Genomic DNA, 25,530 nt, shown 5'->3' on the forward strand with positions numbered 1-25,530 from the left:
ACAGTTAAACCTTGACATAACGAAGTATTTAACTGTTTATTAACTCTTTTCCATAGAACACCCTGTATTTTGAACTTCAATATAACAAAGTGTGTTTATACACGATTTCAACATAACGAAATTCCACTGCCATCGGAAAGGAATACTGGCAGAATAGATGGAAACTTCCACAGACGCAGATGATCAAATGGCTGAATTAGGTGTAGCTGCTTGCAAACACACCTCTCCAGTCGCGTGCCATGCTGCAAAGAGTCTGCCGAAACAGAGCAACATCCTGTTCCATATAAAGTCCAAGTCCAATAAGATCCTACATGCCCCGCGCGCTGTGTGCTGTAGATGCAAGTGGAAGCGTGGGAGGGTGAGCCGCCAAGAAGGACGGTGTCTTGATGAATGCCGTCTTTCCGCATGAGCAAGGGGAAATGGGGGAACGGATGCAGGCTCATGGTCATGCGAGCAAGCAAGGCTGGAGAGGGGCGAGGGAGTAGGGGCGGTTTAACAAGCGTCACCTTTACTAGCGTGGCCATGGCTTGTGCATGGCTGTAAGTGTGGCTGAGCCCATACACAGTCCGCATGTCCTGTTTTAAGGTAATCTGCTGCGTGTGCAAATTCTGTGCGAGCTTAGATGGCATAGAAGGGTTTGGGCATGGCATGGCATCATGTGCTATCCTTCCATGTGTTTAGTGCTGGAGGTTGTGCAATCTCAAGTTTCAGAGACACGTTGATGAAGCATTCGCTCCCCTCTCCTGGCACTTTTTGATGACGCCGTTGTGCCACTGCAGGCGACGCTATCAGCCACAGGGGCGGAGTGGACACAAAAACATGGCCGGCTTCGCTTCATACCGTCGATGTGACGTTATCATTGACATGGCATGAAACCATATCTTTCGTTGCCGACTCTCAAATTCAAGAAAATGTGTTTCTATTTTCGAATTCAAATTTGATTTTTCTGATTGCGCAATAATTTGGAACATTTTGCAGTCCCTTCTGTGTAAGAAAAGTCCATCGGTGACTGTACTTGTGCACATTAGATGTTGAATTTTAATGGAACGTAAGTTGGATACAGTTAAACCACAAGTGAAGTCAGTAAAATTAGCAAGTTGAATTATTACAGCATATCGAAACTGCTTTATTCAAAATTCGAACTTTATGCAAATTAGTACAGGTGATGATGGATTTTTCTTACATCGTCCGACTCTCACTTCAATGCTTCTCTGAAACTCGAGATAATCCAGTACTAAATATGCAGGAAGACAGCGTACGATGCCAAGCCATCTCAACAATCCCACTCTTCGCACAAACGGAAAACTACCTCTCGATCGTGGGCTCTGTATGCTCTCAGCTGCAGCGACATCCACGCTCAGCCGCAACCGCGCTACAAAAGGAGACGTGCGCCAACTTGCCCTAGCTATCCTCTCCCCTCCCTGCCCCCCACCCTTGTGCAGTGGTTGGTCACGTTAATGTTAACATGAGCTCGTTCCTCTCCTTTCCTTTCCCGTTCTTTGCGTGGGAGGATGGCTCTCATCAAGCCACCATCCTCTTCTGCTTACCCTCGTTGGCTTTCACTCGCACCAAATGTACCAAATGCGTGCGCGGCAGGATAAGATCTTATCGTATTTGGATTTTATACAGCACATGACACCTGCTCTGCTTCAGCGGTCGCTCTTGGTCACGTGGTGCTCTATATGAGAGGTGCAATCGCAAGCAGCTGCTTGTAATTCAACCATTCGACTATCTGTGTCCATTTCAATTTATTTTCTCGGTATTCCTTCGCAGTGGCAGTGAAATTTTTTTTTATATTGAAATTGTCTATAAACACACTTCATTAAATCAAGGTTCTAAATACATAGTGTTCTATGGATGTGATGTCATAAAATGTTTAATACTTTGTTATATTGAGGTTTAACTTATCCACAAAGCTACCTTGGAGTCCTGAGCAAAGCACATGGTACAGCAGGGTGCTAACTGAACCCGTATTTTTCTACTCCCTGATGATCTACAATGACTGCTATTTCCGGGGCAGGGTAGATTCTCTAAAGCATCAATGTACTGTGGAAAAGGATTACGTTGAATACTAATTCCTTGCTGTGAGTTATAATTAAGTTCATCAGGCCGTGAATGATTCGACGCCTGACTGAAAAATTTGTCACAGGTATGCATCTTAATCACTTCAACCAGGAGACCAATCAATTTGGGTTCAGCAGGAATGCCCTACATTGCATGACAGTTCTTAGACGAATGACAAGAATGACAGCCGTTATCGGAGCTTTTGAGAGAGTCGGAAAGCCATAGTGCTGCATGTGCTGTCACATACATGTCCAAAAGTTGAGAAAGAAAAATGAAAATTGAGTCTTCTTCTTAACGGCCACATGTAGGCTATTTGGTTCTTGATCATAGGTGTGAAGTTGCGCTGCATGGTTGTAAGAGGACACACATAAAAGAAAAATGCGATCACACACACAAGATGATGCTCAAATTTACAACTACTTCATTCCCATTCAGTAACTAGGGACGGTTGTTAGATTGTGCATCATTCTGTGTGCGTAATCGTGTTTGTTCATGTGTGTCTTGTCAGAGCTATGCAGTGCAATTTCACATCCGTGATCTAAAATTTAACCTGGGTGTGCTGCAACCTATTTGAGTCTGCTACCACAGAGTGATGAGATGTTCTCCCAGTTCCCTGGATAAATGCACATTTGTGTTTCTGTCTGAGCAGTTTATAAGTTGGCCAAAGGTGCAGCATGCTTCACATAGGCGGTTCTCTCCAGGCAGTTTGCAGTGAGTTTCCCATTGCATGCGTATGTTTGCACGAGTGCTTTGTACGACATTCACAAGAGGGTAGTGCATAATTACGCAAGCTTAAGAGTGCATTCAGATGTGCTACTCTTGATTGCCCGGCCCATGTCAGAGGAATAAGGTACCTAACAAGTGCCAGTCACAGTGATAGAGAGCTGAGTCATAATGATGGCATCAGGCTCTAAAAAGTACCGTGTTCTGCAAACGTAGGGGACACATGCGGCCGCATAGCTGGGCCACAAAGCCGTAGTCTTCTTTGCATGTTTAAAGTTGTGCACACCAATGGGCATTCAGTACTGCAGTAATTGGTATAACGAATTAATTTCGGCTTCCCCTTCAAGTTCCTTATAATGAGGTACGAGTGTATATAACAATGCACAGAAGCAAGCTAGAGCTCTCAATGCCTTGTACTTGAAGCTCAACTGCAAAAATTTTAAAAATATTTTTGTCTGCCATTACATTAGCCCCATTATAAATGTTACAATGTCCACCTACTGAAAGCAAACTGAGGTGAATGCTCCATATTTTTCCCTGATTTGCAGTAAGTGCCAAATTCAGTGGAAATTCCCAGTATTCAGTAAGCAATAGACACTATAATTATCACCAGCAGCATTTAGGTCCACTACATAATGAAGGCCTCTCCCAGAGATCTACAACTACATCTGTGCTGCTTCAGCTGATTCCATCCTAATCGTGCATTTTTCCTACTGCACGATTAGGACTTACTCCTCCTTTGCTGCTAATGGCTATGTTTGCCCTGAATAGTGAAACTTGCCCTGAACCTTCCAATTTTAGAATCTGACAGGTGGCAGATGACCTTTGGCATCGACCACAGCCAGCGCTGACACAACGCTAATGATGGCTAGGCACGGAGCAGTGATCAAGTCACGTGATGCGCGGTCCACACTTTTGTCCGTCGTGCAGATTGACCTGACGATAACTCACCTGCCATAAAGATGGGAAAGCCTTTCTGTAACTTGGAGAAAAACTGGAAGGCAAGACTTTCTATGCAATAAAGGGTTGCCATAAAGCACAGGAATAAACTTAGGACTTCATTGGTATTCAGTACAACATAATGTCCCTAATTCTTTAGTTTCAGTGGGAAGAAAAGCATTTGATTCTATTCAACAGGCATTCTACTGATAAAAGAAAAAAATATTTTCCACACCTTATACTAGAACTGAGCTGTAATCAGTGCTGGCATACTAATTTGCAGTTTCTTTCAATAAGAGTGGACTGTACTGAATGTACTAGGTATATCTTGATTTCTGTTGTACAGAGCTAAGTTACTGATGGCTCGCTACATTCTTGTTACGCAATTCAAGGAGACTCCCGAGCACGTACAGCACCGAGTTTTTTTGCCCAAAGTTCTTAGGCATTAGATTTTGTACAAAACATTGTGGCATTTAGGCTTCCTTTTCTCGATTCGATTCAATATTCAATTCGAAATCTACTATTCGCGCACCCCTACTTGTGACATATATTGGAGGCCTCACCTGTGTCTGGAGGAGGAAGTGCTCATCCAGGGGGTCATGAGGGTCACCTGGATTTCTGGGGTGGCCCCTGGACTGCTTGGGACCTGTGACGCCCAGCATGTCTGGACGAAACAGGGCCAGTGGGGCCACCAGACACTCGTCGCCAACCTGCAATGTGCAAAGCGAAATTAAACAAGTGCTCACCAATTTACACTTATATACACTCGAACCTCGTTACAACGAAGCTGAAAGGGGAGTTTGCATTGCTTCGTTAAATCCATTACTTTGTTATATCCATTATTTCCACTTACTGCAATAATGCCCTATGGGGTGCAAAGATATAAAAATGGAAATCAGAAGATGGCTATGCGGCCCGCGGAAATGCTACACGGCTACGCATACTATAAAATTTGAATAAAAAAGCAAAATAATCTTTGGTGTGTGTAAACACGCGACTTCGAGTGAAAGACCTTTATTGGAGGTCCGGTGAGGAAGCAAACTCGTCGTGCACCTGGCTAGTCCCATGTCGGGACTAGCAGGTCTAGCCCACCAGCTAAGTCGCGGGCATGCCAGACAGCCAGGATTTGCTTGTCTAGAGCGAGGCTGCACAGAAGCGAGTCCCACTACTCCTTGCTGAACTTGGGGTACCTTGACCCGCACTCCCAGATCATGTGTGCTAGAGTGGAGGTCTGCACGCAGGACGGGCCGCTGTCGTCGCAATACATACGTTGGGGTAAACTTCGTGTAGAATGACCAGACACGGATATGTGATAGTCCATAACAGTCTAAGAGAAACGGCTTGCACCCTATTACTGCCTTCTGTTCCATTGTGATGATCTTTCACGTCCACTTTCCACTTGGCTTGTCGTGGTCGAGCAGCACGTGGCACACAACACAGCGCTCCGCTAGGTGATCAAGGCAAGCGTATTTTGCCGTGCTGGCTTGGCTCAGTTGGATTGTGGCCTCGGAGATTGCACCGATGCCAATGCAAACTCAGAGGCCACGCCCAGCTGCCAGCCCGCGCGGCGTGCCGCAGAGAGAGGGAAAAGTGAATGCACGGCCTGGGCGTGACCCCTGAGATTGTGCTGCGGAGATCTGTGAGACCAGAACCCGCTGCGGCTGCCTGTGCGGCGCGTCGTAGAGAAAAAAAGAAGTGAATGCACTAATCTTTCACATTGCCGCATGTAGCTGCGCAGCATGGCGTGAACCACACATGCTTGCACATGACCCCCGAGATTGCACCAGGGAGATATTGGAGGCCGCACTCAGCTGCACCTGCCTGCACAGCGCACCGCGCAGTAGCAGTTGAAGCACTAATCTCTCACACCGCCGCACACAGCAGCACAGCGTGGCAGCAACTGGCACAGCCAGGCACACGGAAGAGAGAGAGAGGTCTGTGGAGCTACGCGCGGTGGTGAGAAAGACCAGAGTTGCTTGATGGCGCATTCGATGCGGGGACGTGGGAATCTTGAACTGCCATGGCAAACGAGTGCAGAACCCCACAGAAAGCGATGTACTCGGCACGCTAGAGTTGGGTATTTATTTATTTCAAAGATGAATCCAGTTCATTATATCCATTTGTAGGACAGTTTCACTTCATTAAAACAATGCTTTGCATGCATGGATCTCTATAGGGATTTCAAGGGGAATTTAATTTACTTCATTACATCTATTATTTCATTATGTCCCGTTTCATTATAACGATGCTCGAGTGTACTATAGTAACCTCGGCAGAATTCTGGTAATTTGACCTGGGCAGGAACAATAAATCACCAATCGATCAACGACAAGAAAACACAAGTGCTCAGCTATTCACACACAATTAAATTTTGTAAATCTGACTTCTATGGGAAGCAAGAATAAGGAGTGTACTATATGTATTGAATAGAAACCTGCAGCTGAGATTTTAGAAATGCCCTAGTTTTCTTCTCACGTCAGCTACAGACGCAGACGTCTTGTTTCTTAAGGGGCCACTGCTTCTGACAAGTTTCTTTCACTCTGCCCTATTGTTTCCACAACCCTTGGTCAGCTTCCCAGCATTAAGATCTTATTTCCAAAATGCACATCTGTTGCTTCCTTGCTGCTGTATTCTTAAGCCAGAATGAAACATGGAAAAAGGACGCCCCTAATTAAAGTTGGGCCAGAGTGGGCACTGAGTGAGGAGCATTCAGCTACACAGAAGTGAAGTTTGCAACAGGGGTAGCCAAGTGTGGAAAAAGAATAATCAAAATGGCACCAAAGCTTGCACTGAATGTTGAAGAGGCAGAGGCCCAAAATGAGCGTTGAGCAGAACATGACCGTCTTTGTTAAGCTGTGAAGCGTGGCAAAAAATATGAGCATTCGCTAGTTCGTACATGCGAAGTGGAACACTTGCACACACATAAGGAATGCTTTGTTTAAAGGCCAATTGCATCGAAATTTCACTTTGGTGAAATTTGTTATAAATTAGTATTACTGTAGTTGTGTACATAATGAACGCACCCACCACTTTTGTTCTCGAGAATTCACTTCTTTCTTGTTTCACATAAAAATGCACATCGACCTTCAGGGCTGGTATTCAGAATTCCTGCTTTATCTCAGTGTGATGGCCAGCACTGTCGACAATCACAAAACCATCACATTTCACCGTGATACAGCAAACACTTTTTGATGCGACCGGTGCTTAACACTGGTGACATGAACTCAGGTGACGCAGGGATGAAACTTGTTGACTGCACACTTTCGTTGCTGATGACGACGACCGTGATGGCACATGATGCTTCACCATCACAAAGTTGTTGCTTGTAGTGCCATGCAAGCACGGTGGCAGCAGCGGAACAAAGTAAGATGATGAACTTGGCCCCATCATATCACTCTGCCATTCGCCATTTCACCACGACTTTGTTTTCGTTGATTTCGTAGAGGTGCAGTACAGCAGCAACTTTTTTTTTATATTAGGGGTGCTGCGCATCGTGCGATGGGCCATTATGCCAGTTCCACAGCCCAGTTTCAAACTGAAGGTTGTAGAGCATGCCTTAGAGCATGGAAACCGTACAGCTGGACAGCATTTTCGCATTTTACCCCCATCGAAATGTGGCCACCGTGGCCGAGATTCGATCCCGCAACCTCGTGCTCAGCAGCCCAACACCATAGCCACTGAGCAACCACGGCGGGTAAGGCAAGCTTTAGAAAATGCAGTTTTAAGAAAACAGGCGTCACAAACTGCCTGGGAGGCACTAAAAACGCATGTGCTGTGGGCCGATGACGACGAACACTAGCGAGACCAGTGAGTGGCCAGTGGCAATTTGTGAATAAAAATGAATTTGATTTGATGACATATTTTATTATCATTGCGTACATGTTTTTACTATAAAGGTAAAGTTGTGATCATGATTTTTTTTATGCGTCTACATAGCAATGCGAAAATTCTAATCTTAAAGAAGAAGTTCGTCAACTTTCTTTTTTCTTGTGTAATGAACCCCCTCCACAAATCAACGTTAATTTTTTTTTGGAAAGTAGTAAATACGGTACATACATACCACTGAACCAATTTGGGAAAAGCTGCAGAGCTGGTATAATTGTATACAGTTAAACCTCGATATAACAAACTTGAATATAATGCAGTTCTCATATAACAAGGTACTTAACTTTTCATAACTTGTTGGCCAAATACTAACAAAGTGCATTCACACACAATTTCAATGTAAAAAAATTTCACTGCCGCCGCGATGGAATACCGAGACAGTAAATAGAAACTTCTGCAGACGGAGATCGTTAAATGGTTGAATTACAAGCCACTGCTTGAGAGCCTACCTCTCAAATTGCGCGCCGTGTGACCAAGAGCGACTGCCGAAGTGCAGCAGCGTCACATTCCGTATAAAGTCCAAGTGCGATAAGATCTTATCACGGCCAGCGCGCTTTATGCCTTGGGTGCGAGTGAAGGTGTGTGAGGGTGAGGAGGGAAGGATGGTGGCTTGGTGAGTGCCGTCTTTCCACGTGAGCAAGGGCAAAGATTGCGTCAACACAGTCAAGCGTGCACGAGGGGAGGGGAGGGAGAAGGTGGGAGGGTGGGGGCAGGTTTGCATGCATCTCCTTTTCTAGTGTGGCCGTGGCCGCATATGGCTGTCAGCCTGTGCAGCCTGTGCGCCCTGTTTTATAAATGTAATCTGCCATGCGTGCCGTGTGTGCGGTGGGCATGCCAAGAGAGTGTGGCATCATTTGCGCTGTCTTCTCACGTGTTTAGCAACGGAGGTTGCATAATGTTGATTTTCGGAGGCGTGCTAAAATGAGGGGTAGACGAAGCATTGGCTAACCTGCTGCCCGGGCTTTTCGACGCCATCAGTCATGGGGGCGGAATGGACGTGAAAGTGTGGCTGGCTTCGCTTCATACCGCCAATGTGAAGATATCGTTGACACAGCATGAAACCGTATCTTTCGTAGCTGACTCTCAAATTCAACAAAAAGAAATCTTTTCTCATTCAAATTTGCTTTTTCCGATTGCCTGATAATTGGAAAAACCTTGCAGCCCCTTCCATGTAAGAAAAATCTATTGGTGACTGCACTCATTTGCATAAAAGGTGGAATTTCCATTTAATAAAATTTTGATACAACACAAATTGCTAATTTTAGCAACTTAATTATACCGAGATTTAACTGTGCACATAGCTTTTTGTAAGAAGCCTTTAAACAGCAGCTAAGCAGATGATGCATGCACCTGCTTGTGTCTCTATGAAGCAAGTCCAAGCACACCGCGTTTTAGATTTTTCAGCACTAGGTGGGCAGCTGCAGGTGCTGGGCACTTGGGCTGGCTCGCGTCGCCACGCCCGGAAAGCCATACAGAGACCAATTAGAGCATGCCATAGTCTGAGCATTTCCATGGCAAGAGGGCTCACCACGGCACACTGCGGTGGCCCAAGCATCTACGTTATGCAGCAGCATGGCCTCTGAGATTGCATGCGTGTACCGTCGCAATCCCAGAGGTCATGCCGAGGAGCTGTGCATTAAGTTGTGGGCCTCTTCGATTATCCATCCCTGATAGTCCCAGACTGTCCAAGACGCCACAGGCAACACTCATTGGCTTGCACCACGTTGGGCAGTCTGAGACTGTCAAGGACAGATAATCGAAGAGGCCCACGTGACATTTCTGGCAAGTGGTAATGGTGATGTTTTTTCAGTTTCAGTATCAACAATGGCTATTTTTGCTAGCTTTTCTGACGTTTCTGCTCATATTTCAAACGTCAAATTTTGCACGGAGGCTCCTCTCTATCTAATGATCTTAAACTAGGCCTTTTATGTGGCTCAAACATTTAACGCAGTGCACCTTTAACACCGATCCCTACATAAGCATTGGATCGGCTGATTTCTTTTCCTTCAATTTCCTGCATGAAATCAGAGGGTATGTGGCTCTTCTCACTTCCCCAAATATTATTAATATATGCCCAAACCTTGATTTTGTACTCGAAGAGTGCTTTGCCTGGTTGCTTCACTTGGAAAGACCGCTCCTGCGCTCCACATATGTCCTACAAGAAAGGAAAACATGATTGTTGCATCACAGAACAAACACTAACATGTTTGTTTCCTAGACAACAGTCGTAACAAAATTTTGTTCTCAGATGGTGCTCTCCAGGACATTACTTCTAAAGAACAGCCTGTTTTCAAACAGCCACAAATCCAGTTACTGATGGTGTGATGCAGGCCAAGAAAAAATAACTTATGCACCAGGAGGACATCAGACACTGTGTCGAATGCTTATCAGAAATGCAAGGACCAACGGTCAATCATTGTCTTGCAAGAATTCGCACAAAGCAGGCCACATAAATGCCAAGCTACGGACATTATATACACTAAATCTGCATTGTGCTCTTACCTGCGCTCTCCATTAAACACTAAATGTAACTGTAGGATGTGCCTAGGCTTCTTCGGGCAAGGGCCCATACTTCATTGGGCCCATACTATTTATTATACAGCCAAACTCCTTAACAATGAAGTCATATATAACACGAAAATACCTTAGTTATATCCATTTGTTATAAGCACATACAGCAGATTTCCATTCATTCAACTTAGGGTAATTCAATCCTGAATGAAAGTCCGAGCTGGTGCCCATAAATTTCTATGGGCCCAAACTTTCGTTATATTGATCCTGAAATTGGCCTTCGTCGGATAATTCGAACTTGAGTGGTCAGCAGACATGTGCCTGACCCCAGTGGCGACCCCGCTGGTGACTTCAATAAAAACAGCGTCTGTCTGAGCAGCGCTCAGGATACAGTGAACTGGTCGAACACACATCATCTCCCATAAAAGATGCCTATTTTCAGCCTGCCCTAGGATGATAATCAAGCAAGGATAGTAGTTCCCAATGAATTGTTACAGTATTTACCTGATCTAATGCGCACCTTTTTTTCAAAGAAAGCTTGCTCAAAAATTTCCTGCGCTGGTGCAATTCAATAAGAAACCAAAAATTTAACCGTGATTGCGGCGTTCGGAACTGCCTACAAGCATAGCGAGCTTCGCCAGCATCATCATCATTGCCATTACAAAATGGGGACTATGGATGGCAACAGAACAAGTTCTTGCATAGCATGACGATGACAACAAATCGCCTTCAGTCTGATTACAAAAGCACATACAAATAATAAGCTATTTTACATGTTAAGATAGTGGCAGCAACCCTATTCACATGTTCTAGTCATTCAGAAGAGCTGCAAGCATTGCAGAACGAACTAGTGAAGTGGTTAGTTTAGGAGTAGGCTACCATCCCATTTGCAACTGTTGCAGAGATGTTTGATAAATGCAGAATATCAAATGCACTATGGACCATACGGAGGACAGCATGTTGTGGTTCTTTATAGACAATGATAAAGTGCGGTGTGAGAGTGATGACAATGGCCATGAAGTACACAAATTTCCATTCTGTAAAGGTAAATTTTACTGGTTTCTTTCTTTTTTTTTTTTTTATTGACAGGATGAGAAGCATATGTTACGGTTTCCTTGCTAAAAAATTAGGTGCGTGTTTGATTTCTGCTTTGTTTAGGAACTCTAATGTCAGCTCTACGTTCGTTTTCTACTTCGAATCCATAAAAAAATCAACGCACATTCTATTCAGGAATGTGTTAGAATTGCACAAAGAAGGTCAACTCAATCAGCCGTGTGTTTTAACATACTTTATACCCCTTGTTTAATCTGACCTGCTGGATAATTTGACCAATTTCTTCAATCCTGTCAGGGTCGAATTAACGGAGGTTAACTACATAGTGGTGCTTCATGTGCAGGTTACTAGAGAGCTGTCTGGTGCTGTGATATTCAACCTCCAGGAGTATTATGGGTTTGCTTTGAATTGTCCATGGGTTTAATGATAAAAGCACCTGCATTTTTTTTTTTTTAAAGGTTCAATGGCATTTTTGGTTTCCACTGTGAAAATTTGCTTACAGAAATTAGCTCATACCATTTGGAAAATAGTATATTTAATCCACACTCTTCAATGCAGTAAATAAACTTTGTGTCCAGTGCACTTGTTCTTCTAAAATTAGGTAATTGAGAGTGGGGATATTATATCTTCTTGAGGACTTCTTTTTCCCTATTGAATAAGCTCTGCACAGTTAAAAGGTGGCACTGACACATTAAGTTTACCTGTGGCGGTATTCTTGGGCGACTGTTTTCAGATACATTCGCTTTCTTGAGGTTTTGCATGACCAGTGTCCACTGTGCTAGTGCCGGATGCGTGAGAGTCTATGGGCGCTAGCAAACAATGCCTTGAAAGGTCTGGCAACCAAGGACGGCCTACTTCCCAAGAGCCAATGTGCAAATGAGCCCCCAAGGAAAGGAGGGGCAATATCAGCAGAGGTTGGCTTGCTGAAGCTAGCTGCCTGACATCATGCTCTTTCCCAGTGTTTTTCCTTTCTCCATGGCGGCAAGAAAGCAGCAGTGCCACAAGGGATGGTGGCATACTGCCCTCTGCAACAACCAAACTTGACGCTCGCTGCTGTCGCTTGTCGCCATTGCTTGAGGAGTGCGTGCATGTGGTTGAACCTCAGCGGAATGGATTCTGAGGGAAGGCCGCAGAGGTCTAGAAGCAGCTCAGAAAACTTTCAGGCATTGTAGATTCAGATGACAGAGGATGGGTTGCAACCGATTTTGAGAATGGTCCTCTGTCAAGCAGTGGACTTATAAGAGGCTGGCAATACCCACTCATGAAACTCATGAACACATGACGTCACATGATTGCATGTACACTCACCAGATTAACATGGCACATGTTCTCCTTCAGTTCCTGCAGCAGCAAGGCATCCAAGACTTTTGAAGGGTCGCACTCCTTGTAGGGAAATCCCGACTTGCGCAGCAGGTAGTGGAACAGGTGCGTTATGTCAGCTCCCCCATACTCCATTGTCAGCCTTTCATTTTAGAAGGAAAATAAGTAAAAAGGAAAAGGAGCCAGGCATAAGCAGGAATGGTATGAGGTAGGTAAGATCATAGTAAGTGGAAATCGCATAAACGTAACTGTTGCTCAACAAATCACATCCACTTTTGAGAGTTGCCAAGCGTAATATGCTTTATTTCACAATAGGAGCTAGATTTCTCGCAACATCACATAAATGATGTATGCTAAGTGAAGATAAAGATGCCGCAACTGCAATGCAGATCGTGCTTACCTGTCCTTCCATTTTTTTTTTCTTTCACACATTGTGCTTGCTGCTGTTGGCAAGCAAAAAACATGCTCAATTCTATCACTACAAAATCATGGTCTCTTCATATTCATCACAATCTCATGACATGTTCTGTGTGGTTGTCAGCACCCTTAACATTTATTTTTGGTGGTGGCACATCAGTGTGCATACCGCCTTTACTTTTTGTAAGATACTCTAAACCATGTGCAGGCCAGCCGGGTGGATAGGAGGAAACACTGAGACATACAGAGAAACAAATGCCATTTGGTGAATCGGTCAAATGAATGCAACAAGGAATTCTGGTCATTATTGCTACATTGTAAAATGAATTGTTAAGCATCTCTGTATATGCAAATTATGAGGTCAAAGGGTGTGGTTTTTGGTGTCAGGTGTGTTTAGATGATAAGAGTTTAAGGTAGGGGTGTGCGAATATCAAAATTTTCAAACACGAATCGAATACTTAGCTACGAACATCAAATCAAATATCAAATAATGATATGCACATGCATTTATTAGAAAGTGTGGCTAATTTATGTGGTAACATTGCAATTACATTGTAAATGTTAAAAAGCTACACTAGTAAGCCGTTATACTAAAATATTGTGTATTTGGATCATGTTAACTTGGAGAATTTAGCAATTCACACTAGCTGTCCTCGCCAGCCTGTGTCGCATCAAATGCCCATAAACTCAGAGACGTTTGACCCTGTGCCAGTCGTCACTCATCGCACTTGCTGTCAAGCAATAGGCTCAGAATTGGGGGTAGTGCTGCTAAAAAAATAAAATAAAATAAAATAAAAAATTCACTCTCTCTCTCTCTGTAAACCTGTGCCCCTTGCTACCGAGAGGCTGGCTTTCCCGCACAGTTCGTACATTTAGTGGCTGAACGTGCTTTACAAGTGAAATTTCACTAGCAGCACGAAATTATCACAAAATTCAGCACAATATTGCCCCAATATTCTTAGAGTGCATGAAAAACAAATGCTAAGAACCGTGTTTGCTCCCGCACAGCCAGCAATATATTCGATTTGATTCAAATATATAAGATTTGATAATATTCAAACATTACAAATGTTATTTTATTATAACATTATATTATTTCAACAGCGAAATTTGAATAATTGAACTGATCACAATAAGAAACATTCTGGATTGCAAACATTTTTCCGTATGGCTATTGCATTAGAGCCGACCTTCCCATAAGTTACACTACTCAAAAGAGCAGCATTGCAAGGATTCTGCACAAGAAAGACCTGCTGACAAAAAGGAACGATGTCCTCAGTTGGCCACCTTTTGAAGATGCTGTCATTTTTAGCGGATGCTGAGTGGCAAAGCCAGCTGGCAGAACATCCATTGTTCCGATGAGCTGTTGCACCAGATGCCACATCATACAAAAGTGAAAGCATCCCTAAAAGTGATCAACAGAGAGTACAGCATCAGCTGAAACAGCCTCACAAACATAATCTTATTTTTGACAACCTAGTCAGCACCATGCCATTTTGCAGCTGCAAACTTTGTGAACATACGGCAGTATTTATGACCTCAAGAGTCAAAAGTTTTAACCTTTTTTCTAAGCTTCCTTTATCTCTACCAACGCTCTTGCCCTAAGAAAGACTCTGAGCTCTCGAAAGAAGGTACCTTGTACGTCATTGTCAGAGTAAAGTAGGTACACTTTAGATAAATGTAACTAATGCTTCTAGACCCTTCACACTCTGCTTAAGAGGAAGCTTTAGCTTGGGGGCTCCTATCTGAATACACGGGAAAGGAGAAATCGTTTCTCTCGGCAACCCCTGCACCAAATTTGACAAGGTTCGTTGCATTTAAAAGAAAGTATAAAACTAGTCAGTGTTGGTAGTGGATTTTTTATTTAGGCCATCAATTTTATGATACAAATTACTGAAAATCACAAATTTTCAGAAAACGACACTATCAAGTTTGCAACTTTGTAACTCAGCAATGAAAGGCAATATCACAATTCTGGAAATTGCATCTGATTGTATATTTAAAGCAGACAAATTTTATGTATTTTACGTGGCTCTCAAATGCATCAAACATATGTTAGTAGCACTTTTGCAAAGCCTTTTGTATACATTAAAACAAATTCATGTAAGATATGAATTAATACATCAGCTTTGCCTGCTTTGGATGTTCTGATGGACACAATTTACAGAAAGCAATATCTGTTCTTGGTGCTGAGTTGCGGATTTGTAGCTGGGTGCTTCTATCTGTTTTAACACTACCAATTCTCTGCAATTTTTGTACAAAAAATTCGCATCCTAAATCAGAATTCTGCTTCCAACAGTCACTAAAATGTAACTTTTTCTCTCAAATAGCAAAAGTTTCATTGGAATTAACCAAGGGGTTACCTCAGAAACACATTTCAGCATTTTATGTTTTAAATAGGTAGCGTTGGAGTAGGGCCCGAGCCTAAGCTTCCTTTTAAAGAGATTCATCCTTAAAATCTGCGAAGGGTATGTTTGTGTGCTACACAGTTTCGCATTAGTGTTAGTAGGAGAGGCTTGCAAAAAATGTTGAGTAGAATACCAATGCCAATGACATCCCTTATCTTGCAAGTGACGACAGTCTCATGATTTCTACTTACTGGCTATCGTTTGACCCCTGACCCACTTTAATCCTGCAACTGTGATCCACACACTGAACTATTTAATTAAAAATAACTGACTAATAACCCTTTTGGAAATTACCAGACATTTACCCATCTGCCACTGCAATGATTCTCAATCCCTATACTATGCTATCTTAGTGCCTTGAATCCCCTTTTGTTTTTGATGACGGGAGACAGTGATTGATGAAATGCCCTGTATGCAGAATTCAGCTTTACATCAGCGAGATGGTAAGCAAGAGAACATCAGACTTAAAACAAGAAGTCATAAACTGAAACAAGTATTTGCCATCAGAATTATTTTTGTTAAAGTGCTGCTCTGTACACATTCTCTAGCGGAAAGGGACTTTCCCCAAAATATGGACATGGAAGTGAAAATTACTACGCAGACATCATCAGGCACCATCTGTGCACATCTTTGAATAGATAGGGTGCAGGATCCACAAATCCGTCTAGCTGCATCTCGTGCACAATATGCAGTGTCCATCCCCAACCATCCACAGGCTTCTTGCATTGGACAAGTGTACGTGGGTTTTAAACATAACACATGCAAACAATAAGCAGATGAATGCCGTCTCATGCTATCGTCATGCCCAACTAACCTTGGGGCACGAATTCTTGAAAACATGTTCAACTCACCTGCTTGTTCGCGAAGATATACCGTCTTCAACACAGGAGACACTGGTCTTTTGGTCACCCACATCCACAACGCAAGCATAGCATAGGCCCGCACCAAATGTTGCACAGACAGACTCCTGCAGTCACAAGAAAAAAGGTTCACACTTGCTAGATAAGACGCAATATCAGCTGAAGAAATCATTACTTACATGGAGAAAGCGCAACTGAGCAAGTAAGACCTTAGATAATGTCAATTATCCAAACAGAACATAATGCCTTTTGCCCCTTAGCTAAACTAAAACGAGTCACAATCATTCAGATGTCACAGAAATTGGCAGTCTTAACAATCAATCAGTAAGCAACCAGCTTAATCAGTAAACAACCAAGGCTGAAAATTTTTGGGCAGTCAGAAAAACAAGAAAGATTAGGAAATTAATGTTCGTTCCACTAGCAACCGCAAAACAAGTTAGGCAAGCCATTTCTGCTCAGTGTTTTATAAGTATGATACTAATATCTACATTACATTTTCTGACGTCTTTCTTTCTTTTCTTTTGCTTCATATTCATCTGATGTGCACCCAGGTTCATTTCCAAGCAACAGTAAGAATGTTAACAAAACAAAATTTATCAGACAGTGACATGCATGGGTCCCATGCATCCCGGCTCCTGTGTTGCCGGCAGTTGGAATATGAGGAATGTGAAAGTTCTTATTGCCTATTGTGAAGTCGGGGGGTCTGTGCAGCCACGAAGGTTCTATGGATGGTGCCGTGCCAGGTGCCGAGAGAAAGAAGGGTTCCGAGCAACAGTTAAGAGTACAGAAAAAGGTTTATATTCAAAAGCACGTAATTCAAGTTTTACAAACACGGCTCCAACTATCGGAGTCTTTGCATGTCCGTGTCTCTCTCCAAAGCAGTCCAGGTGCACTTTTTATGCCATTTATTTCCCTCTTTCACTCGTCGAGGGTATTCACTGGCCAATCGCAAATGCCAAACTATTCACATTCTATCCCGGCCCCAACGTCCCACCTTTCTGCAGTACTCCCACTTTTTTTGCTGAACCCGTACTTGTCTTCAACCTCCAACTTGTCTCCAACATCCCACCGTTTTGTCGGCTCTCTTGTCTCCAACGTTGCACAATACAAGGCAACCACGTGGCAAACGGTGAACCTGCCGTTGACATACTTTCCCCGGGAGTCCTTTACAATGACCCTGTCATCAATTAGTGGCCCCTTTGTGACAGCCAATTTGTCAGCATCAGGAGACTGGCCTTTCCAGTAGTCGAAGGGCAATGTTGTTGCCTTGAGTGAACAGTGAGGTGTGATCAGCACTTGTGACAGCTGCATGGCTGCCAGTGAAGCATCCTTTGTTCCGAGGGATCGCCAGGCACAATATGCCATAGCACTTGTATAAACTCTCGAGGTGCGTTTTCGCCGCTGCTGCTGTGCTGTTATGGTATCGACGGCACATGCATGGCCTGCGCATGGCACATTAAAAGGTCTCCAGAGACTTGAATGGCGCATAGCGTGTTTGGCCGCAAGGACAGCCTAGTCGAGTGGATACACCGTCATACTTCTCGAGACTGGTTTTGCAGGGAAAACAGGGAAGCATTATGCTTTCTGCTGGTGGCATGAGCATTGTGTGCACAAACACTATTGTTCCTGCTGATCGGTTGTGTTTCGGAAAATTCGGAGAAGCATGATAACTGCCACTCTTCAGTCAACTATGCATGTGTGATAACTGATGGAATCGCCATTGGATCAATGGCCGATGGTAGACAGTACAGTAATGCAGCAAAGCAGGAAATAGCACACTTCCAGTGCCCTAAGAGAACAAAGTGTAAATCTAATGTCATAACCTCTCTGGACATTCCCTACAACACGCAAACAGTGAGTCTGCAATAGGATGTTAGGATATGGTGTGGAGCACATCAAGACCACATTGTTTATACTTTCTGGTTGAACAACACTCAAAACAACTAAGAAAATTCTTGAGTGTTGTCTTACTCATAATGTGACACACATGTATCATATACAAAAAGATTACACGCAGAAACACCTGTGGGAGTTATCTAAATGATGCGTAAGCATCTGCTACTAATCACTTGCTCTTTCGTCGTCGTATGCTACTGTGTTTGGTATAACTGCGAGAAACCCCGCGAAAGAATGGTTAAATGAATAACTGTGGCTGCAACACCGAAATGTTAACCGAGACCAGCATGAGACGATGAAGAGGCGAGTAGCAGCAATGTTCACTCATGTTATATGATAATGCATTCATATAACATGCCACTGCTTTTTGGTAGATGAGCACTGGCTGATGCATGCTGTAGTATGTGACGTAATTGAACTGTGTCATGTCTGGGACCTCGTACATAGACATACGTAAATGTGGTCGATGATGCTGTGCGATCTGCGATGGGGACTGAGAGCACCGAGTGCTGATAGCTTTGTGAGCACTGTGTTCTCGCCACTTAGTTCACGTTGAAGCAAGAGGCAGCACGTAGGTGAATTCGCTCACTGCTGCGGGCCCTATCTTGAAAGCGAACGTCTTACGTGACGGACGGGAAGACAGGTTTTCTCGTTGGGTAGACATAGAAACCCTTATGCATTTAAAAAAACATTATAAACACAACATCGCATGACAGATGAAATTTCAGTTGCTGCTTTATGTTTGCACTGCAGGTCACACAATGCTTGGAATAAGATCAATAATTGGGCACGCCTGAAAAAAAAAAAAAGAGCTGGTGCGTCAAAATAATGTGGCTTGCATTACCAGCCACCTGCTTACAACCTCCCTAGCCTAAAGCACAAAAATCCCTACTTTCAATGGCAGATTATTTTTTATGCTAGTACAGATTCTCTTTTTTGTTACAATTATGCAACACTGAAACAATTCAGGCAAACAAAAATTGCTTTATTTAACTTAGAAATTGATGGAACTTGCGTACGTGTGGGAATTGGTTATAAGCAATGCTTTCTTTGATGTTCACTGAAAAGCCTTCACTTTTCCTTCTTCACTAATCTGTAACTGACTTCAATTTTCTGCTGCCGACTTTTTCACTTCTTGTCTTTTGTTGTGCTTTACTCTTCGGGCACCCACCCAGTGGCACATTCCCATTCTGAGGGACTGGCAAAGAATATCTACATACCTAGTGCCGCACGCCCAGTTGACCATACTCAGCGACCCAACTTGTCTATTTGGACACATACCCAGTTTTACATGCCCTCCTGCACATACCCAGTGGGCTAAGTTGCATATTTGGGCACATATGCAGTGACCCAGGTTGTATTAATCGGCAAGGCAGCAGCAGCCAGCACCACCCCCCAAAAAATAAAAAAAATTATGGGGTTTTACGTGCCAAAACCACTTTCTGATTATGAGGCTTGCCGTAGCGGGGGACTCCGTAAAAATTTCGATCACCTGGGGACCATCTAAGCACACGGGTGCTTTCGCATTTCACCCCCATCGAAATGTGGCCGCCGTGGCCGGGATTCGATCCCGCGACCTCGTGCTTAGCAGCTCAACACCATAGCCACTAAGCAACCACGGCGGGTGCAGCCAGCACTGACAAACCGAGAGAGAGAGGCAAAGAAAAGCTTCGCTCTAAAAATAAATAAATAAAATAAAAAATGACAGAGCTCTGACAAATATACATGTGCTACCTATCGCACATGAAAGGACACCAAATACTATGTGCAGGTGCGAGGGGCAACAGCAATTAGTAAAGGTTACAGGAGCCCAACAGCAGTGAAATGGTTTGGAAAGAAAAACCAAATACCAAATAGTACATAGAAGCATTACAGGCATTACAGCAGTGGAGTCGAAAAACTTTTTTCTTTGCACGTAAAAGAGCAGGCACAAAAGCTCTGTGGCTCACCAAGGCAACAAAGCAGCCACCAAAGCCCATCTTGCAGAGCAGGAGCTGCATCAGTTCTCGAACGTGGTCTCTGGCGTGCACGTCTGGTATGACCAGTACTGCCCTGTAGTGCTTAAACAATACAGGAAGACTTAATCAGAGGCAAGACTCAAAGATGACAGTTTTTTTTTTTTTTTGATCACACTACTAGCAGTGCAATACCCTTCATGTCCACACATGCATGCACCTAAGTACAGACACAGAGAAAGAGAAAACTAAAAAAAAAATTATGTATATCCAATGCCCATGTTGGAATTCATGTGAAGCAAAGCTTCTGTGAAGCGGTTAACTAGGTGCTGTAACATTAATAATTTTCTGCAACATGTATGGCAGCATACCAATAGCGCACCTGCTTGGCAAAGCGACAAGACCTGGAGACTCCCACCACGTGAACCACGTGACTCATGCAATTGGAGATTACACCATCTCCAGGATTGGCCCACTTTACTAGCCCGCAGACTAACTGAGCAGAAGCACCAAACCACAGGTAAGAAGTGAGAACAAGCTTCGCTTTATCAAAGAAATTATGTGCTTGAAGGCATATATGTAGCAGTAAGGATATGTAAGTACTACTGTTTGTTGCTTCACTGCATAATTTGACAGAAAACAGAGCCTGTCACCTGAACATCTGTATGGGTAGAACAGATGACTATAATAATAACTTTATACATTATAAGAGTGCTGCCTTGTGAGTTAGCTATTTGGCAAGACAGCACCAGCAGCCACGGTCTGCAAAGTTTGGGAGGGTTAAAAAAAACTAAGAAAGAATAAATTAAAAAAGATAAGAAGCCTTGTTTTAAATATGCATGAAGCAACACAGAAGCAGCATGAAAAAAGGAACCGAACTGTGGTGTGGTGAACCAATAATACAACAGTCAGTAGTGGCTGGTTTGGAAAATTGCAAGAAAGGAATGGCATCAAACAAGGACATAGAGTTTGGGTTAAAGGACACTAAAGGTAAATACTAAGTCAACGTGGACTATTTAAATACCATTTCAAAAACCTTGCAAAGCTGGTTTTGTGCCAATAAAAGACTTAGTTTATGAGAAAATTGCAGCTGAAGGGTCCAAATACCTCTTTCAAAATTCAAATCTCCCGCTACCCAACAGGGGGAGTGGTGATGTTGCACACACCGCCATCACGGTGCTTTGCTGTCATCGGTGAGTAAAGGAGTAACAATTTTGGTCAAGTGTCTTGGACCATTTGGGCATCCTGTGACCTCACATGGAAGTTGAATCCTCTGCGACCTCACATGGAAGTTGAATCCTCTGCTACTCACAGTTTGTGCGAGTTTCACGAGCCAGCAAAACCAGCGCAGCGCTGCACAATAACAAAGCTAGTGAAACTCGAAAGCGTGGGCGGCACAGAGTCAAGTGAAAACGAAACCTTTCGACCGCCCACGTCATTGTCAAGGGTAATTTCAATGAGTTCTTTTCTTTTGAAGATGAAGTAGAACTGGACAAGTAGCATTTTATTTCGTCTTATAATACAGTACAAGGATGTATTTTGCAATGAGTGGTTCAGTACTAGTGACAGAATTTGACTAAGGAGTGCTTTCATCAGCGGGCAAATAGTTGAATGCCCCGGGGGAGTCTCTAATCATGTCCTACATTTAACTCAATTTCTCTATTATTAAGGCTATGTTCGGGATAATAATGACACCTTAGAGATTCTCGAGCGCTAATCTACCACATTAGCTTTACTTAATATTTGCCTTTAGTGTCTTTTTAAATACAGACAGCACGTCTGTATGGCATTCTACTGCCAATTGCTGTCAGGATTCGATATAATGACTGAGCCTTTTTTGGTAGACATGTAGCTACCTGACTAGAAACAATGGCTGAATTTTGTCCAAGAAGACATTAGATGTGGAAATAAACTTCACTAGCATAGCATTCAGACATTCAAAGTTTTGCTCATGCAGTAGACCATATAACCCTCAGAAGAAGCGATGCAAGGAACTGCAAGCAATTTAGCGGCTATTGTTCTCGATCGTGCGTGCTTCACTTCTTTTCTTGTTCACTTGGGATATAGTGCCCGGAACACGTATCATATTATTGCAGTTTGGCGATCTACTGAACTTTGGTGCCAAAAGACAGTGTTTTCCGGGAACGTATGAACTGGTAAAATATAAGTGGAACCGTACTGGGTCAGTTTTTTTGTTCTCAATCATGAACGTTGGTGCCGAGAAATCGTACAGAATGGGATCGTATCAACAAGGTTATACTATAATCCGTGCCTCCTGTCCGGAGATGGCACAATGAAAAGTGGGCTGGGGTGCGATCGGAGATGGTTGTTCGGCGCGTTCGTTCGGTTACCGGCGCGCGCGATTAGCCTACTTCGCGCCGACGTCGCCAGCCGCGGGGCACCGCCCCGTTTTTGGTGACGTCAAAATGACGACACGCTCCTGTCAATCATCCGCCCACCGAGCATTTCGTCCGAACGCGACGGGAGTTGAGAAGTTTGGAGCGATCATACGGCTTCGCATGGCGCGTCTGGTGGATTGGATTGGATCCAACAGGCGGCCTTTTCGGCTGCGGAATAGCACGTTTGAATCCAATCCATAGTTTAATTCGAGAAAATGGCGCTTCCGTTGGGAACTTAGGTTGTTGCGCTGGCGTTTCTAGAGGAAGGAGGAGAGCGGGTGGCGGTGCGAAACGCGTTTGAAGAAATGGCAGAAAGTGAATTCGGGCGTCGTTTTTGTTTCTCGAAACAAATAATTTGTTGGTTGTACAGATAAATCGACAACATCATTGGTGCCAGCGAGCCACTGGAATGTTGTCGCTGCCCCTTGAAAAGTGCGCCACTCCTCCCGTCGTTTTCTTTTTCTTTTTTCTTCTCGCTGTGCGCGACACCACCTAGGGACGACGCAAAGAACCTAATAGTTATAAATTGCAGTAGTCACACGTACTACTATTTGAAAACGTGTTTGGGCTTGAGAAGAAAAAATACATTTTTTTAGATAAAGATTTAATTCATTTGGAAGACGAGAAACATTTGGTTTTGTAGTATACTGTTTGCAAGCAGACGACAAACGACGGAAGTAAACTTCCGGGGAGGTCACCGCTTCCTGATTGGCTGCTCTCTCCCCCCCGCTGTCACAAATTTTGCATACTGCAACTTTGTGATGTTGCAGCAACTGAACAGAACGCGTATCGAACAGAATATCTCCGATCGCGCCCCTGATCTCAGAGAGAAAGTGCGATGCGCGGTCACATGGGTCAAGTGGGTCGCTTGGTGCGTGTCTCCACATCTAGACATTTTGCCGGACAGACAGACTGTACTGCAAAACACGGTGCAGAAGACAAACAGTATTATAGCATTAAATGAACTGCTTCACAAAAGCTTCGCTTTACATGGATTCCAACATGTGCATGAGATCTGCATAATCTTTTAAAATATTCAAACAGTTTCTATCTCATATTCTGATTGGCTGTACAGGTACAGTCGAATCGCGTTAATTCGCACTTAATTCGAACATTCGGTTTATTTGAACTGACGCCGTGGTCCTGTCAAAGTTATGTGTATTCCAACGGGCAAAAACACCTGGTAATTCGAGCACACAAGTATTTGCGACGGTTCATTCGAACATACTGCACTCCGACAATGCTCTCAGCAGCGCACCAAATTATATGCCAGCACCTCCGACGAGCATTCCTATGACCCCGCCATAGAGGAAGAGCTTAGGAGAGACTCAACATCGCGTGCGAAGAAAAAAAAATGTGTGGAAATTTGTGCGCAGGCGTGTGCAGCCGCGCATCACCGATTATTTCTGCTAGTGACGGGTTAGTGACTTCTGTTACTGCTGCACCACCACCACGTACCCCATAGAGTCAATGTATAAGAACATTTCAAATTTCAGACGCAAGAATCCTTCGCCGTCCGATTTTCCGAACTTCTTGCAATGACCGCAGGTCCGAAACGGCATTAATCAAAGTCACCACCACTGCCATTTTTATTATCACGCTGCCTGGAGCCGGTGCTCTCGCAAGCAGATCCGCTGGCAGCCGTAGCCACACCGCGGCAATGACTAGCTACTTCGACGTTCACAACCAAGTTTCTTGATGTTCGACGCCGTGTTTTTTATTTAAACAATTCGCCGCTGTTAGCAATGGTGCTGACTCCGCCTTTGTGATCCTCGCCAGTGGCTTTGGAGCGCGAAATGCACGGCGCGTTGCATGATGTCGGTTTCTGAAAGTCCCAAAACTTCGTCCCAATACAGCAGTTTTACGCGGTGAAGCATACCAAAAGCTTGAAGGGGCAATTTTCACGGGACATGGTGTGTTTCTTTTAATTATATGCGCGTGCACCCGCCGTCACCTATGACAGTACAAGCACCGATCCGCCTAATAACTGGCTGTAATTTGTAAATACGTGTGAATAAATCTTATGGAACTAACCGCTCATGCGTTAGCTCAGTGCACATGCGTCAGTGCAGGTAAGTCCTCCATTCAATTAGTTTCCTTTAATTCGAACAAATTTTTAAGCCCCTTCGAGTTTGAATTATCGAGATTCGACTGTATGTGTATAGCACAAAGCTACATGCTCGTCTCACCTTCAGGTCTTTCAGCGGAATCTCAAGATATTGCTGAATGGCTGTGCCCCAGATGGCTTCTAGATGGGCCAACACCGACACCAGGGAACCTCCAACGCCCGAGTGCACATTTAGTCGGCCCCTCCTGATAGGCCAATGTATGTGGAACTGCTGCTCAGGGTTTAGGTACAGCACCTAAAATGCAGAGCACCAGGGAAAATGAATACATAGAGTAGATGCAGTTGTGTAAATAATGAAAAAAAATTCTGAGATTGACTTTTAAAGTGTCAAGCAACAAGACAGCGATCACCACGGCATAATTATGTAAATTAAGGCTCGCTGCCTTTTGCACAGTGTCGCAAGCAGCAAATACTCGTAGTGGTACACGAAACATTGCCATGTCACTGTTGGACTGGTCATATTTTCAGCGAAGCTTGGCCGTGAGATAGAACAGTCTTTTGGTGTCGGGTCCGAGCTTAACCCTGGAATGTTTGGGGGCCTGAGGCTGACCAGCTGGCTGGGTAGGGCTTTTCACATCGAACTTTTGTACAAGTAACAGTGCAGTACGTTTCTGCGAAGGAACAGCGCTTAAGAAAGAACAGTACAAGGGAGGCAACACACAGTGCTTGTGTCTGTCATCTCCCTTGTCCTATTCTTAAGAGCTGTTCCTTTGCAAAAGTATGTACCAACTAGCCCAAGTTAGCATACTGTTGGGGTAGTATGTGTTAAAGCATTGCAAGCAAGTCATTGTGAGTCAGTGTGCTTCGTATGTGGCAAGCGAATTTTCTCATTTTTGTAGTGCATTACCACAATTCATGCAAAGCTGGATTCTACGTTTGACATTGAGAGCAATATTAGTAAAGTTGATCCCAAAGGAGGCAACAACAGGCGACTTCTATGCAACTTCTTGGATCTTGTAAGCAATGTGACAT

General features: G+C 43.9%; 1 protein-coding gene across 1 annotated transcript in view; it reads right to left on the reverse strand.

Annotated features, from left to right (window-relative positions):
- Arp8 (Actin-related protein 8) overlaps positions 1-25,530 on the reverse strand; it is a 47,536-nt gene that overhangs the window by 14,704 nt on the left and 7,302 nt on the right. Inside the window, exons 5-10 of the mRNA XM_050188112.3 lie at positions 24,620-24,793; positions 20,026-20,136; positions 16,172-16,287; positions 12,484-12,637; positions 9,692-9,766; positions 4,290-4,436 (exon numbers count right to left, since the gene is read on the reverse strand). Coding sequence (XP_050044069.2) covers positions 4,290-4,436; positions 9,692-9,766; positions 12,484-12,637; positions 16,172-16,287; positions 20,026-20,136; positions 24,620-24,793 — 777 coding nt within the window. The remainder of the gene's footprint in view (positions 1-4,289; positions 4,437-9,691; positions 9,767-12,483; positions 12,638-16,171; positions 16,288-20,025; positions 20,137-24,619; positions 24,794-25,530) is intronic.

The sequence above is a fragment of the Dermacentor andersoni genome, chromosome 2 (assembly GCF_023375885.2).
Source record: "Dermacentor andersoni chromosome 2, qqDerAnde1_hic_scaffold, whole genome shotgun sequence".
In the NCBI taxonomy this organism is placed as follows: Eukaryota; Metazoa; Arthropoda; class Arachnida; order Ixodida; family Ixodidae; genus Dermacentor; species Dermacentor andersoni.